Source organism: Echiichthys vipera (genome assembly GCF_963691815.1).
Source record: "Echiichthys vipera genome assembly, chromosome: 5".
Taxonomy (NCBI): Eukaryota; Metazoa; Chordata; class Actinopteri; order Perciformes; family Trachinidae; genus Echiichthys; species Echiichthys vipera.
Window position 1 is genome coordinate 357,546 of NC_139830.1, and position 15,102 is coordinate 372,647.

General features: G+C 43.8%; 1 protein-coding gene across 1 annotated transcript; it reads left to right on the forward strand.

Annotated features, from left to right (window-relative positions):
- Nucleotides 1-13,425: 13,425 nt before the first annotated feature.
- Nucleotides 13,426-14,385, forward strand: LOC310947321 (olfactory receptor 11A1-like; the record flags this gene model as incomplete). Its single annotated transcript, XM_083914111.1, has 1 exon — nucleotides 13,426-14,385. One exon carries the CDS (start codon nucleotides 13,426-13,428, stop codon nucleotides 14,383-14,385), a length of 960 nt encoding a protein of 319 aa, XP_083770237.1.
- Nucleotides 14,386-15,102: the final 717 nt, after the last annotated feature.

Here is a 15,102-nt window from a genome sequence, read left to right on the forward strand (position 1 = left end):
GTTTAGTCTCTAAAGGAGACGGTTAAGTTTAGTCTCTAAAGGAGACGGTTAAGTTTAGACACTAAAGGAGACGGTTAAGTTTAGTCTCTAAAGGAGACGGTTAAGTTTAGTCACTAAAGGAGACGGTTAAGTTTAGTCTCTAAAGGTGACGGTTAAGTTTAGTCACTAAAGGAGACGGTTAAGTTTAGACACTAAAGGAGATGGTTAAGTTTAGTCACTAAAGGAGACGGTTAAGTTTAGTCTCTAAAGGAGACGGTTAAGTTTAGTCTCTAAAGGAGACGGTTAAGTTTAGTCTCTAAAGGAGACGGTTAAGTTTAGTCTCTAAAGGAGACGGTTAAGTTTAGACACTAAAGGAGACGGTTAAGTTTAGTCACTAAAGGAGACGGTTAAGTTTAGGAGACTAAAGGAGACGGTTAAGTTTAGGAGACTAAAGGAGACGGTTAAGTTTAGTCACTAAAGGAGACGGTTAAGTTTAGTCTCTAAAGGTGACGGTTAAGTTTAGTCTCTAAAGGTGACGGTTAAGTTTAGTCTCTAAAGGTGACGGTTAAGTTTAGTCTCTAAAGGAGACGGTTAAGTTTAGTCACTAAAGGAGACGGTTAAGTTTAGTCACTAAAGGAGACGGTTAAGTTTAGTCACTAAAGGAGATGGTTAAGTTTAGTCTCTAAAGGAGACGGTTAAGTTTAGTCACTAAAGGAGATGGTTAAGTTTAGTCTCTAAAGGAGACGGTTAAGTTTAGTCACTAAAGGAGACCATTAAGTTTAGTCACTAAAGGAGACGGTTAAGTTTAGTCTCTAAAGGAGACGGTTAAGTTTAGTCTCTAAAGGAGACGGTTAAGTTTAGTCTCTAAAGGTGACGGTTAAGTTTAGTCTCTAAAGGAGATGGTTAAGTTTAGTCACTAAAGGTGACGGTTAAGTTTAGTCTCTAAAGGTGACGGTTAAGTTTAGTCTCTAAAGGAGACGGTTAAGTTTAGTCTCTAAAGGAGACGGTTAAGTTTAGTCACTTAAGGAGACGGTTAAGTTTAGTCTCTAAAGGAGACGGTTAAGTTTAGTCACTAAAGGAGACCATTAAGTTTAGTCTCTAAAGGAGACGGTTAAGTTTAGACACTAAAGGAGACGGTTAAGTTTAGTCACTAAAGGAGACGGTTAAGTTTAGTCACTAAAGGAGACCGTTAAGTTTAGTCTCTAAAGGAGACCGTTAAGTGACGGTTAAGGTTAGTCTCTAAAGGAGACGGTTAAGTTTAGTCTCTAAAGGAGACGGTTAAGTTTAGACACTAAAGGAGACGGTTAAGTTTAGTCACTAAAGGAGACGGTTAAGTTTAGTCACTAAAGGAGACGGTTAAGTTTAGTCTCTAAAGGAGACGGTTAAGTTTAGTCTCTAAAGGAGACGGTTAAGTTTAGACTCTAAAGGTGACGGTTAAGTTTAGTCACTAAAGGAGACGGTTAAGTTTAGTCTCTAAAGGAGACGGTTAAGTTTAGACTCTAAAGGAGACGGTTAAGTTTAGACACTAAAGGAGACGGTTAAGTTTAGTCTCTAAAGGAGACGGTTAAGTTTAGTCTCTAAAGGAGACGGTTAAGTTTAGTCACTAAAGGAGACGGTTAAGTTTAGTCTCTAAAGGAGACGGTTAAGTTTAGACACTAAAGGAGACGGTTAAGTTTAGTCACTAAAGGAGACGGTTAAGTTTAGTCTCTAAAGGAGACGGTTAAGTTTAGACTCTAAAGGAGACGGTTAAGTTTAGACTCTAAAGGAGACGGTTAAGTTTAGTCTCTAAAGGAGACGGTTAAGTTTAGTCTCTAAAGGAGACGGTTAAGTTTAGTCACTAAAGGAGACGGTTAAGTTTAGTCACTAAAGGAGACGGTTAAGTTTAGTCTCTAAAGGAGACGGTTAAGTTTAGACACTAAAGGAGACGGTTAAGTTTAGTCACTAAAGGAGACGGTTAAGTTTAGTCTCTAAAGGAGACGGTTAAGTTTAGACTCTAAAGGTGACGGTTAAGTTTAGTCACTAAAGGAGACGGTTAAGTTTAGACACTAAAGGTGACGGTTAAGTTTAGTCACTAAAGGAGACGGTTAAGTTTAGTCTCTAAAGGAGACGGTTAAGTTTAGTCTCTAAAGGAGACGGTTAAGTTTAGTCTCTAAAGGAGACGGTTAAGTTTAGACACTAAAGGAGACGGTTAAGTTTAGACACTAAAGGAGACGGTTAAGTTTAGTCACTAAAGGAGACGGTTAAGTTTAAACGACTAAAGGAGACGGTTAAGTTTAGTCATTAAAGGAGACGGTTAAGTTTAGTCTCTAAAGGAGACGGTTAAGTTTAGTCACTAAAGGAGACGGTTAAGTTTAGTCATTAAAGGAGACGGTTAAGTTTAGTCTCTAAAGGAGACGGTTAAGTTTAGACACTAAAGGAGACGGTTAAGTTTAGACACTAAAGGAGACGGTTAAGTTTAGTCACTAAAGGAGACGGTTAAGTTTAGTCACTAAAGGAGACGGTTAAGTTTAGTCACTAAAGGAGACGGTTAAGTTTAGTCTCTAAAGGTGACGGTTAAGTTTAGTCACTAAAGGAGACGGTTTAGTTTAGTCACTAAAGGAGACGGTTAAGTTTAGTCACTAAAGGAGACGGTTAAGTTTAGACGACTAAAGGAGACGGTTAAGTTTAAACGACTAAAGGAGACGGTTAAGTTTAGTCGCTAAAGGAGACGGTTAAGTTTAGTCTCTAAAGGTGACGGTTAAGTTTAGTCACTAAAGGAGACGGTTAAGTTTAGTCTCTAAAGGAGACGGTTAAGTTTAGTCACTAAAGGAGACGGTTAAGTTTAGTCACTAAAGGAGACGGTTAAGTTTAGTCACTAAAGGAGACGGTTAAGTTTAGTCACTAAAGGAGACGGTTAAGTTTAGTCACTAAAGGAGACGGTTAAGTTTAGACACTAAAGGAGACGGTTAAGTTTAGTCACTAAAGGAGACGGTTAAGTTTAGTCACTAAAGGAGACGGTTAAGTTTAGTCACTAAAGGAGACGGTTAAGTTTAGTCTCTAAAGGAGACGGTTAAGTTTAGTCACTAAAGGAGACGGTTTAGTTTAGTCACTAAAGGAGACGGTTAAGTTTAGTCTCTAAAGGAGACGGTTAAGTTTAGTCTCTAAAGGAGACGGTTAAGTTTAGTCACTAAAGGAGACGGTTAAGTTTAGACACTAAAGGAGACGGTTTAGTTTAGTCACTAAAGGAGACGGTTAAGTTTAGACACTAAAGGAGACGGTTAAGTTTAGTCACTAAAGGAGACGGTTAAGTTTAGTCTCTAAAGGAGACGGTTAAGTTTAGTCTCTAAAGGAGACGGTTTAGTTTAGTCACTAAAGGAGACGGTTAAGTTTAGACACTAAAGGAGACGGTTAAGTTTAGACACTAAAGGAGACGGTTAAGTTTAGTCACTAAAGGAGACGGTTAAGTTTAGACACTAAAGGAGACGGTTAAGTTTAGTCTCTAAAGGAGACGGTTAAGTTTAGTCTCTAAAGGAGACGGTTAAGTTTAGACACTAAAGGAGACGGTTAAGTTTAGACACTAAAGGAGACGGTTAAGTTTAGTCACTAAAGGAGACGGTTAAGTTTAGACACTAAAGGAGACGGTTTAGTTTAGTCACTAAAGGAGACGGTTAAGTTTAGACACTAAAGGAGACGGTTAAGTTTAGTCACTAAAGGAGACGGTTAAGTTTAGTCTCTAAAGGAGACGGTTAAGTTTAGTCTCTAAAGGAGACGGTTAAGTTTAGTCTCTAAAGGAGACGGTTTAGTTTAGTCACTAAAGGAGACGGTTAAGTTTAGACACTAAAGGAGACGGTTAAGTTTAGACACTAAAGGAGACGGTTAAGTTTAGTCTCTAAAGGAGACGGTTAAGTTTAGTCTCTAAAGGAGACGGTTAAGTTTAGACACTAAAGGAGACGGTTAAGTTTAGACACTAAAGGAGACGGTTAAGTTTAGTCACTAAAGGAGACGGTTAAGTTTAGACACTAAAGGAGACGGTTTAGTTTAGTCACTAAAGGAGACGGTTAAGTTTAGACACTAAAGGAGACGGTTAAGTTTAGTCACTAAAGGAGACGGTTAAGTTTAGTCTCTAAAGGAGACGGTTAAGTTTAGTCTCTAAAGGAGACGGTTAAGTTTAGTCTCTAAAGGAGACGGTTTAGTTTAGTCACTAAAGGAGACGGTTAAGTTTAGACACTAAAGGAGACGGTTAAGTTTAGACACTAAAGGAGACGGTTAAGTTTAGTCTCTAAAGGAGACGGTTAAGTTTAGACACTAAAGGAGACGGTTAAGTTTAGTCTCTAAAGGAGACGGTTAAGTTTAGTCTCTAAAGGAGACGGTTAAGTTTAGACACTAAAGGAGACGGTTAAGTTTAGTCACTAAAGGAGACGGTTAAGTTTAGTCTCTAAAGGAGACGGTTAAGTTTAGTCTCTAAAGGTGACGGTTAAGTTTAGTCTCTAAAGGAGACGGTTTAGTTTAGTCACTAAAGGAGACGGTTAAGTTTAGACACTAAAGGAGACGGTTAAGTTTAGTCACTAAAGGAGACGGTTAAGTTTAGTCTCTAAAGGAGACGGTTAAGTTTAGTCTCTAAAGGAGACGGTTAAGTTTAGACACTAAAGGAGACGGTTAAGTTTAGTCTCTAAAGGAGACGGTTAAGTTTAGTCTCTAAAGGAGACGGTTAAGTTTAGACACTAAAGGAGACGGTTAAGTTTAGTCACTAAAGGAGACGGTTAAGTTTAGTCTCTAAAGGAGACGGTTAAGTTTAGACTCTAAAGGAGACGGTTAAGTTTAGTCACTAAAGGAGACGGTTAAGTTTAGACACTAAAGGTGACGGTTAAGTTTAGTCACTAAAGGAGACGGTTAAGTTTAGTCTCTAAAGGAGACGGTTAAGTTTAGTCTCTAAAGGAGACGGTTAAGTTTAGTCTCTAAAGGAGACGGTTAAGTTTAGTCTCTAAAGGAGACGGTTAAGTTTAGACACTAAAGGAGACGGTTAAGTTTAGACACTAAAGGAGACGGTTAAGTTTAGTCTCTAAAGGAGACGGTTAAGTTTAGACGCTAAAGGAGACGGTTAAGTTTAGACACTAAAGGAGACGGTTAAGTTTAGACACTAAAGGAGACGGTTAAGTTTAGTCACTAAAGGAGACGGTTAAGTTTAAACGACTAAAGGAGACGGTTAAGTTTAAACGACTAAAGGAGACGGTTTAGTTTAGTCGCTAAAGGAGACGGTTAAGTTTAGACACTAAAGGAGACGGTTAAGTTTAGACACTAAAGGAGACGGTTAAGTTTAGTCACTAAAGGAGACGGTTAAGTTTAGACGACTAAAGGAGACGGTTAAGTTTAAACGACTAAAGGAGACGGTTAAGTTTAGTCGCTAAAGGAGACGGTTAAGTTTAGTCTCTAAAGGTGACGGTTAAGTTTAGTCACTAAAGGAGACGGTTTAGTTTAGTCACTAAAGGAGACGGTTAAGTTTAGTCACTAAAGGAGACGGTTAAGTTTAGTCACTAAAGGAGACGGTTTAGTTTAGTCACTAAAGGAGACGGTTAAGTTTAGTCACTAAAGGAGACGGTTAAGTTTAGTCTCTAAAGGAGACGGTTAAGTTTAGTCACTAAAGGAGACGGTTTAGTTTAGTCACTAAAGGAGACGGTTAAGTTTAGTCACTAAAGGAGACGGTTAAGTTTAGTCACTAAAGGAGACGGTTAAGTTTAGTCACTAAAGGAGACGGTTAAGTTTAGTCACTAAAGGAGACGGTTAAGTTTAGTCACTAAAGGAGACGGTTAAGTTTAGACACTAAAGGAGACGGTTAAGTTTAGTCACTAAAGGAGACGGTTAAGTTTAGTCACTAAAGGAGACGGTTAAGTTCAGTCACTAAAGGAGACGGTTAAGTTTAGTCTCTAAAGAAGACGGTTAAGTTTAGTCTCTAAAGGAGACGGTTAAGTTTAGTCACTAAAGGAGACGGTTAAGTTTAGTCTCTAAAGGAGACGGTTAAGTTTAGTCACTAAAGGAGACGGTTAAGTTTAGTCACTAAAGGAGACGGTTAAGTTTAGACACTAAAGGAGACGGTTAAGTTTAGTCTCTAAAGGAGACGGTTAAGTTTAGTCACTAAAGGAGACGGTTAAGTTTAGTCACTAAAGGAGACGGTTAAGTTTAGACACTAAAGGAGACGGTTAAGTTTAGTCTCTAAAGGAGACGGTTAAGTTTAGTCACTAAAGGAGACGGTTAAGTTTAGTCTCTAAAGGAGACGGTTAAGTTTAGTCACTAAAGGAGACGGTTAAGTTTAGTCACTAAAGGAGACGGTTAAGTTTAGACACTAAAGGAGACGGTTAAGTTTAGTCTCTAAAGGAGACGGTTAAGTTTAGACACTAAAGGAGACGGTTAAGTTTAGTCTCTAAAGGAGACGGTTAAGTTTAGACACTAAAGGAGACGGTTAAGTTTAGTCACTAAAGGAGACGGTTAAGTTTAGACACTAAAGGAGACGGTTAAGTTTAGACACTAAAGGAGACGGTTAAGTTTAGACACTAAAGGAGACGGTTAAGTTTAGACACTAAAGGAGACGGTTAAGTTTAGACGACTAAAGGAGACGGTTAAGTTTAGTCTCTAAAGGAGACGGTTAAGTTTAGTCTCTAAAGGAGACGGTTAAGTTTAGTCTCTAAAGGAGACGGTTAAGTGTAGTCACTAAAGGAGACGGTTAAGTTTAGTCTCTAAAGGAGACGGTTAAGTTTAGACGACTAAAGGAGACGGTTAAGTTTAGTCACTAAAGGAGACGGTTAAGTTTAGTCACTAAAGGAGACGGTTAAGTTTAGTCTCTAAAGGAGACGGTTAAGTTTAGTCTCTAAAGGAGACGGTTAAGTTTAGTCACTAAAGGAGACGGTTAAGTTTAGTCTCTAAAGGAGACGGTTAAGTTTAGTCTCTAAAGGAGACGGTTAAGTTTAGTCACTAAAGGAGACGGTTAAGTTTAGTCACTAAAGGAGACGGTTAAGTTTAGTCTCTAAAGGAGACGGTTAAGTTTAGTCTCTAAAGGAGACGGTTAAGTTTAGACACTAAAGGAGACGGTTAAGTTTAGTCTCTAAAGGAGACGGTTAAGTTTAGACTCTAAAGGAGACGGTTAAGTTTAGACACTAAAGGAGACGGTTAAGTTTAGTCTCTAAAGGAGACGGTTAAGTTTAGACACTAAAGGAGACGGTTAAGTTTAGTCACTAAAGGAGACGGTTAAGTTTAGTCACTAAAGGAGACGGTTAAGTTTAGTCACTAAAGGAGACGGTTAAGTTTAGTCTCTAAAGGAGACGGTTAAGTTTAGTCTCTAAAGGAGACCGTTAAGTTTAACATGTTTAATGGTCCTGTTCTTCCTTTTCTCTCTGTATCGTATTAAAACTGTGTATTTTCACACTTCTGTTGTTTATTGGACGATTTTCTTTGTTTTCTTCTTGTTGTGAATATTTTTAAGTTTCTTATTAAAGTGAAAAGATCTGAAGTGATGAACAATAATAAATAATAATAATAAATAATAATAATAAAGCTTGTTGTTGTTGTCGAGGACGTTAGAGGAGCGAGTCACGTCCCTGAGGTCAGAGGGACGTTGAGCTGTCAACATGTTTGTCCCTGAGGCGTCTTCACAGCAGACACACGCTCCACTAATGAAGCTGAGAGTTACAGCCGGAGCTGTTGACCATGAACACAACAGACCTCAGGAGGGTCCTCAGAGGCCGGATCACGTCCTCCCCTCAGACCGCGCTCTGACGGAGGACGTGGACGACAAACAGCCAAAGAAAGTCTGAACATGAGACTCTTATTACAGAGGAAACAACACGTTTCAACGGGGGATCAGGTCAAAAGTGTAAACGCATCGTGAGTCGTTGGTCGTCTAGAAAGGCACTTTATGAGTTTACCGTATGTTCCGCACTATAGGAGCACCTAAAAACCTCCACATGTCTCAGTGCTCCTTATATATGGACCAATATTGAGCCACAGCAGGTCTCCAACTACGGTGAGCAGCCGCAGACTCTATTTTCCCCGTAGAAGAAGTAACGCGCGGTGCATGTTGAGATATACGACTGTGTGAAGCGTGCCGTTTCATTTCCATGTGTGTGTTTGTGTAAAGAGCCCAAAATGGCTCCTGTTAAGAGACACGCTTACGACGCAGAGTTTACACTCAAGGCCATTAGTCACGCAGGAGAACACGGGAATAGAGCAGCAGCCAGAGAGTTTAACATGAACCAATCAATGGTGCCGAAGTGGAGGAAGCAACAAGACGACCTGCGCCGAGTAAAGAAGACTAAACAGAGTTCAGAGGGAACAGAGCGAGACGGCTGCAGCTGGAGGACAAACTCCAACAGTGGGTTGTTGAACAGAGAGCAGCAAGTAGAAGAGTCCGTACGGACCACGACCCGTGCTTTAGGGTCCTTGTCCCCCCCGTGCCCCAGCCCCGTTTGTACTCACACTACCTGGGCCTCGGCCAATGCTTCTTGCTGCCTATACGCCATCACGCCGTAACACGTCACACGCATTGATCGCGTGTGTGTGGCTTTGTTTCCAGATCTTTCCGTAGACCTCGGAGTTTTTGTGCGTCTTGTCGACTGTTTTTGAATCTTTTCATCGACCAAATCTGCAGTAAACACTCCACCTCCGCATCACACCAACGTGAACCTTTCACCGCCATTGTTGCGCATGGTCCCTCCTTCTATTTACATGTCCGAACAGGCGGACATAACGCTACTGCCGTAGAGCGTGTGCTCGTACACGTGCACACGCTCGTGCTCGTACATGTGCAAACGGCTCCGCTAAAGCCCACCTCTTTCCAGCGGGCCGTGGACGGTCCACTGGCCGCAGTTGAGCGCGGAGCGGGTGCACTCACATGGCTTAAAGGTACTAGACTTTAGCTTAAAAACCGGTTTTGGCCGCGGCCAAAAGGACAGTGTGATCACGCCCTTAGCATCAATGACTTTAGAGGCGGTTCTTAACGTGACCCCAGCCTCCACTGTAGCGTCTGTTCTTGGCGCCTTATAATGCGGAAAATACGGTAAATGGTAAATGAACTTGTACTTATAAAGCACCTTTCTGGTCTTCTGACGACTCACGGCGCTTTCACACTTGTCACGTTCACACTGATGCAGTGAACATCTCCAGACCATCTGATCTAACCATTCACACACATTCACACACCCATGCGCAGCACAGGGAGCCATTCGGGGTTCAGTGTCTCGCCCAAGGACACTTTGACATGCCAGAAGCTGAGGATCAAACCGCCAATCTCTCGAATGGAGGTCGACCCACTCTGCCGCTGACCCACATCCGCCCCCATAAGTACATTTGGCAAGCAGTGTGAACATTTAGTAGCCAGGCTGGATTTTACTTTTTGATATCCTTAATTCAGTTCTTCCAGCCCGACCTGCAGGAGTCCAGTTCTGTCTGAGCCCGTGCGTGTTCTGTCCGAGCCCGGCCCGAGACACTGACAGTGATTATGAGCCCAAGCAGGATTTCAACCCGACACTGTTTAAAGTGAATGGGCCGGTGTATCTGTTATTTCAAGGACGAAGCACTCAGTCACTGAGCCGTTGGTTTCTACAGAACGGATTCAATCACAAAAAGATCTGAACGAAGAAACGTGAACGATGATGAACCAGTGTTGGACGAGTACGACGAGGCCACAGTAATATAATATAATATTCTTAAAGATATCACAAAATGAAGTGAAAAAAGCTGCGTCATGTCCCTGTGCCATGAAAGAATGAACTTTGATGGCCAAGTCTTATAGAAGTAAACAAAATTAATATAATAGAACAATTTGATCACAACAAATGATATTTAGATAATTTACAAACGCTGTTGCAAGAACGGGGAGTCACATCGAGGGACCAGGGCCCAGGGGAATATGCTGATGATGCAGGCTAGGCTACGATAACACTCCAATGCCAAACAAGCTAACGTTGGATGAGACTAAATGAAGACGTCCCGGGTGATGGGGCTCCTGCCTGAGCCTGTAGATGAATTGTGGGGGTGGATTAGGTCAAGGCCATATTCTGCCTGCTATACATGAGTGTCACCATTATAGCGTATTAATCACAAAGCAAGAGCCTACGTACATGGTTCTACATGTGGTCAGGCAAGAACCAGAGTGCGTCCACAGTTGCTGGTGTCAGAGCGGTCCTTCTGCGCTCTATCGGACGGATCTCGCCAGCCTGGCTAGTGTCGGGTACCAATCCATTGACTTTCCACCATTTCAGTAGCTCCCTGTCGTCATCCGTGGTACGTTTCTGTGAAATGTACACGGCCGCTTCATCGTCACTGCTCTGATCGGTCACCCACACTATTCGGCTGAGGGAGCAAAAGGGTCTAGGCCAGATTTATTCACCAGCAGGCGCACTCACACTGTGCCTCCGTACCGTGCCCCAGCACGTTTTACAGGTAAAGTCTGGTTCCTTTGACCAGTGTGAGTGCAACCGTACCACGTCTAGGAGCGGCACGCTTGCCGTCCACGGCCCGTTTGGGAGAGGTGGGCTTTAGTAAAGCACGTTTGCACGTGTACGAGCACGAGCGTGCGCACGTGTACGAGCACGAGGCCTACGGCGGTTCTGAGGTCATTTCCTGTGCGCCTGTTGGGACGTAGAAAAAAGAAGGAGGGACCATGCGCGGACATTTCAAACAATGGCGGTGAAAGGTTCACGTTGGTGTGATGCGGAGGTGGAGTGTTTACTGCAGATTTGGTCGATGAAAAGATTCAAAAACAGTCGACAAGACGCACAAAAACTCCGAGGTCTACGGAAAGATCTGGAAACAAAGCCACGCATCGCCATGACGTCATCAATGCGTGTGACGTGTTACGGCGTGATGACGTATAGGCAGCAAGAAGCATTCTCCGAGGCCCAGGTAGTGTGAGTACAAACGGGCCTGGAGGGGGGGACAAGGAGCCTAAAGCACGGGGAACGGGACGGACGCACAGTGGGAGGGCGCCCTAACTGGCGCCTGAGGTTCTTCCCCGGTTTTGCTTCCTCGACAGGAAACATTGCAGAGTTTTGGAAACTAATTGATACTCGCCGTAGACAGAATAGCACGTTATAGCGATGAAGCTAATCTTTCAGTAGTGATCCGTCCACATATCCGCGCTCGACCCTGCGTCTCCATTCTTCAGAGCACCTTTGAGCGTCTGTGTCAGAATTTCCCTTCTCTCATCTGCCTTTTCTAGGTAAGCCTTGGAAAGTTGCTATGGTGAGGCAGGAGGGACTGGGCTGACCCACAACCATATGAAGCGCCAACATGATCAATTCTCGAGCAATAGCCTGGAAACCCGGCCCCTTAAGACATAAAATGTCCCTGCAGCAAAGCTCAACACATTTCTCTGTGAGGGTTTGCGTCGCCTTCATGGGTAAACTTGGTAAAGTAACAGATGAGGACATTGCAGGCTGAGTATCGGCCTTTCTGACACTGAGAGCCTGCTTTATGTGTCTGTCCATTGTCGATGTCCCTGTTTTTTGCAGTCATAGACGAGCAGCGTTCCCTCTTAATGCACTGGACAAAGACGACACTTTGATGAAATGGTTCCATACTCAGACTTTCCTTCATACTTTTTATTCAACTTGCTTTTTATGAAGTCTTCACTTCAAATGTTGCAGAAGTCGGGAAACTGACACAAAAAGCATTTTCCCTAAAGACCAGTGTAGAAGAGACACCAGTAAAACTGTTTACAAGAGTCTTCGAGCTGCAAACAAGCTCGATAATGTTTTTCTCATCTCATCTCAGCAGCTCCAGCAGGGACCCCAAACTTCCCTTTCCCGGGCCTCATTAACCAGCTCTAACTGGGGGATCCTGAGGCGTTCCCAGGCCAGTGTGGAGATCTAATCTCTCCACCTGGTCCTGGGTCTTCCCCGAGGCCTCCTCCCAGCTGGACGTGCCTGGAACACCTCCCTAGGGAGGCGCCCAGGGTTCATCCTTACCAGATGATCCTGAACCACCTCAACTGGCTCCTTTCAACGCAAAGGAGCAGCGGCTCTACTCCGAGTTCCTCACGGATGCTGAACTTCTCACCCTCTCTCTAAGGGAGACTCCAGACCCCCTCCTGAGGAAACACACTTCACACGCTTGGACCTGGACCTGGTTCTGTGGGTCCTGACCTGGACCTGGTTCTTTGGGTCCTGACCTGGACCTGGTTCTTTGGGTCCTGACCTGGACCTGGTTCTTTGGGTCCTGACCTGGACCTGGTTCTTTGGGTCCTGACCTGGACCTGGTTCTTTGGGTCCTGACCTGGACCTGGTTCTTTGGGTCCTGACCTGGACCTGGTTCTTTGGGTCCTGACCTGGACCTGGTTCTTTGGGTCCTGACCTGGACCTGGTTCTTTGGGTCCTGACCCAGCTTTCAGGACCACAGGTGAGGGTAGGAACCAGGACTGAGCGGTAGAGCGACTGCAGCTCCGCCCCCGCTGCTCCATCGTCCCCTCACTCGTGAACCAGATCCCGAGGTCCTTGAAGTCCTTCACTTGGGGTCAGGACTCGTTCCAGACCCGGAGGAACAATCCAGCGGTTTCCTGCTGAGAGCCACGGCCTCAGATCCAGAGGTGCTGATCCTCATCCCGGCCGTTTCACACTCGGCTGTGAACCGATCCAGTGAGTGCTGAAGGTCCCTGACCCACGACGCCATCAGGACCACGTCAGAGACCAGATCCTCAGCCCACCCAACTGCAGCCCCTCCCCACCACGACTACGCCTCCATATCCTGTCCATGAAAACCACAAACAGGATTGGTGACAAAGTGCCCCCCTGGAGGAGGCCGACCCCCACCGGGAACCACTCCGACTCACTGCCCAGGATCCGGACTCAGCTCTCTCTTTGGGGGTCAGATTTGGAAACAAAGCCACGCATCGCCATGACATCATCAATGCGTGTGACGTGTTACGGCGTGATGACGTATAGGCAGCAAGAAGCATTCTCCGAGGCCCAGGTAGTGTGAGTACAAACGGGCCTGGAGGGGGGGACAAGGACCCTAAAGCACGGGGCACGGGACGGAGGAACAGTGGGAGGGTGCCCTAACATGTGACAGAGGCACAGTGGGAGGGCGCCCTAAGCCAAACCAAGTGAACAAACATTGTGAAGGTCTTTGGGTAATTTTGTCAACATTTTTCACTATGATTGTGTTTTTTATTACAAACCAAACAATGAATCTGGGAAAAATAATCAGCATATGAGACCAAAAAGAAAATACTCATTAGTGAACATCACTAAAATCTAAAAAACACAGATAACTGTGTTTTTAATGGGGGACTGGTTCGTGTGATGGAGGAGGTCTTTGACTCCAAACGTATAAAAGGAAGAAGAAGAGTCCAGGTTGAGTCAGGGGGGAGTGGAGGTAGGCTGAGTGCTGTCTGTGATGATGCTTCAGCTGCACTCTGTGATACATGTTGTGGCGTTCGTGTTAAACTCACTTTGTTTCTGTGTATTTTGAACCAAAGGAACGATGATGATCAACTCCACACAGGTCTCATATTTCACACTCGGTGCCTACTTTGACACTGGGCTGATTAGATACCTGTATTTTCTGATTATCATGTGTTTGTATGTGTTGATTGTTGGTTCTAATGTTCTGCTGATCATGGTCATCTGTATGAACAGGAGCTTACATGAACCTATGTACCTGTTCCTGTGCAGCCTGTTTGTGAATCAACTGTATGGAAGCACAGGGTTGTTTCCGTTCCTCCTGATTCAGGTCCTTTCTGACGTTCACGATGTTTCTACTCCCTTTTGTTTCATACAGATTTACTGTTTGTATACTTATGTGTGTGTAGAGATTTTTAACCTCGCCGTCATGTCCTATGACCGGTACCTTGCTATCTGTCGTCCTCTGCAGTATAACACATTCATGACGTCTAACAAGATTGCCACACTTATTGCTGTAACGTGGTTGTATCCTTTTCTTCTAGTTGTCTGCACGACGTCCTTATCCTCCTCTTTGCAGCTGTGTGGGAACATGATTGATAAAATTTACTGTATTAACTATGCTATAGTGAAACTGGCGTGCTCTGACATAACAGTTTTTAACATCTACGGACTCATTGCCTCTTTCCTCACAGTCTTGTGTCCCGTGTGTCTGATCTGTTTCACGTACATGAAGATCCTGCAGGTGTGTTTCTCTGGCTCCAAACAGACGAGGCAGAAAGCCGTGAGCACCTGCACGCCTCACCTCGCCTCCCTGCTCAACTTCTCCTTCGGGATCATCTTTGAGCTGCTACAGGCCAGGTTTGATATGAGCAGTGTTCCCGTCTTGTTGCAGATCTTTTTGGCGTTGTACTTCCTGACGTGCCAGCCGCTCTTTAACCCCGTGATGTACGGACTGAAGATGTCCAAGATCTTCACCGTGTGTAAAAACATGTTGATGCACTCTGGGGAGGCGTTGATCAGGTTAACTGACAGAGAATGAACCAATAAAGCTTGTTTACAATAATGACGCCTGCTTTTACTGTTGTGTGTAAAACGGGACAAAGTTAAACGTTCTTTTCTTCAAATATAACGAAGTATTTTAAATCCAGTGAGAGACAAACAACGCTTAACTGCAGGGAACCAAAGGTCTAAACAATGAAAGAGACGTCTCCAAAAGCTATTTTAGTTTGATGGTTGAATGCTTCTTTTCCAGCGTGTCCACATATTCAAAGGGGGCGCGTTTGACCTCTCGTCTCCGCGTAGGGAGAAGGATCCGGGCGGGGGGCAATTCAGGGCACACAGAGCAGCAAATAACGTCAGTGCAACTATACAAACACATTTTAACCTATCAACAAGAATAAGGTGTAAAGAAGAATAAGTGTCAGGATGTTAGTGTGTTAGTACAGGTTAGAGTCCAGTCACAGAGTTAGATACGGAGAACAGCAGAGAGGAAAGTGTCCAGATGTTAGTACAAGGGAAGACGGGTCCCAAAACCTTTGACCTTTTTTCCAATTCTGGTCAGATTTCATTCATAACTTTGTGTAAAATCACACAAACCTGTTAATAAGAATTGTTGCCAAATAATCAGGATATAATTGGTCCAAATGTTCAGACAGAACAGAACTCTCTCATAAACAGTAAAGAAAAGCTTTCTCTGTATTTACTTCATACAGAAGTCATTTCCTCCGGCTCTGATCCCGGCTGTGTGGAGTTTGCA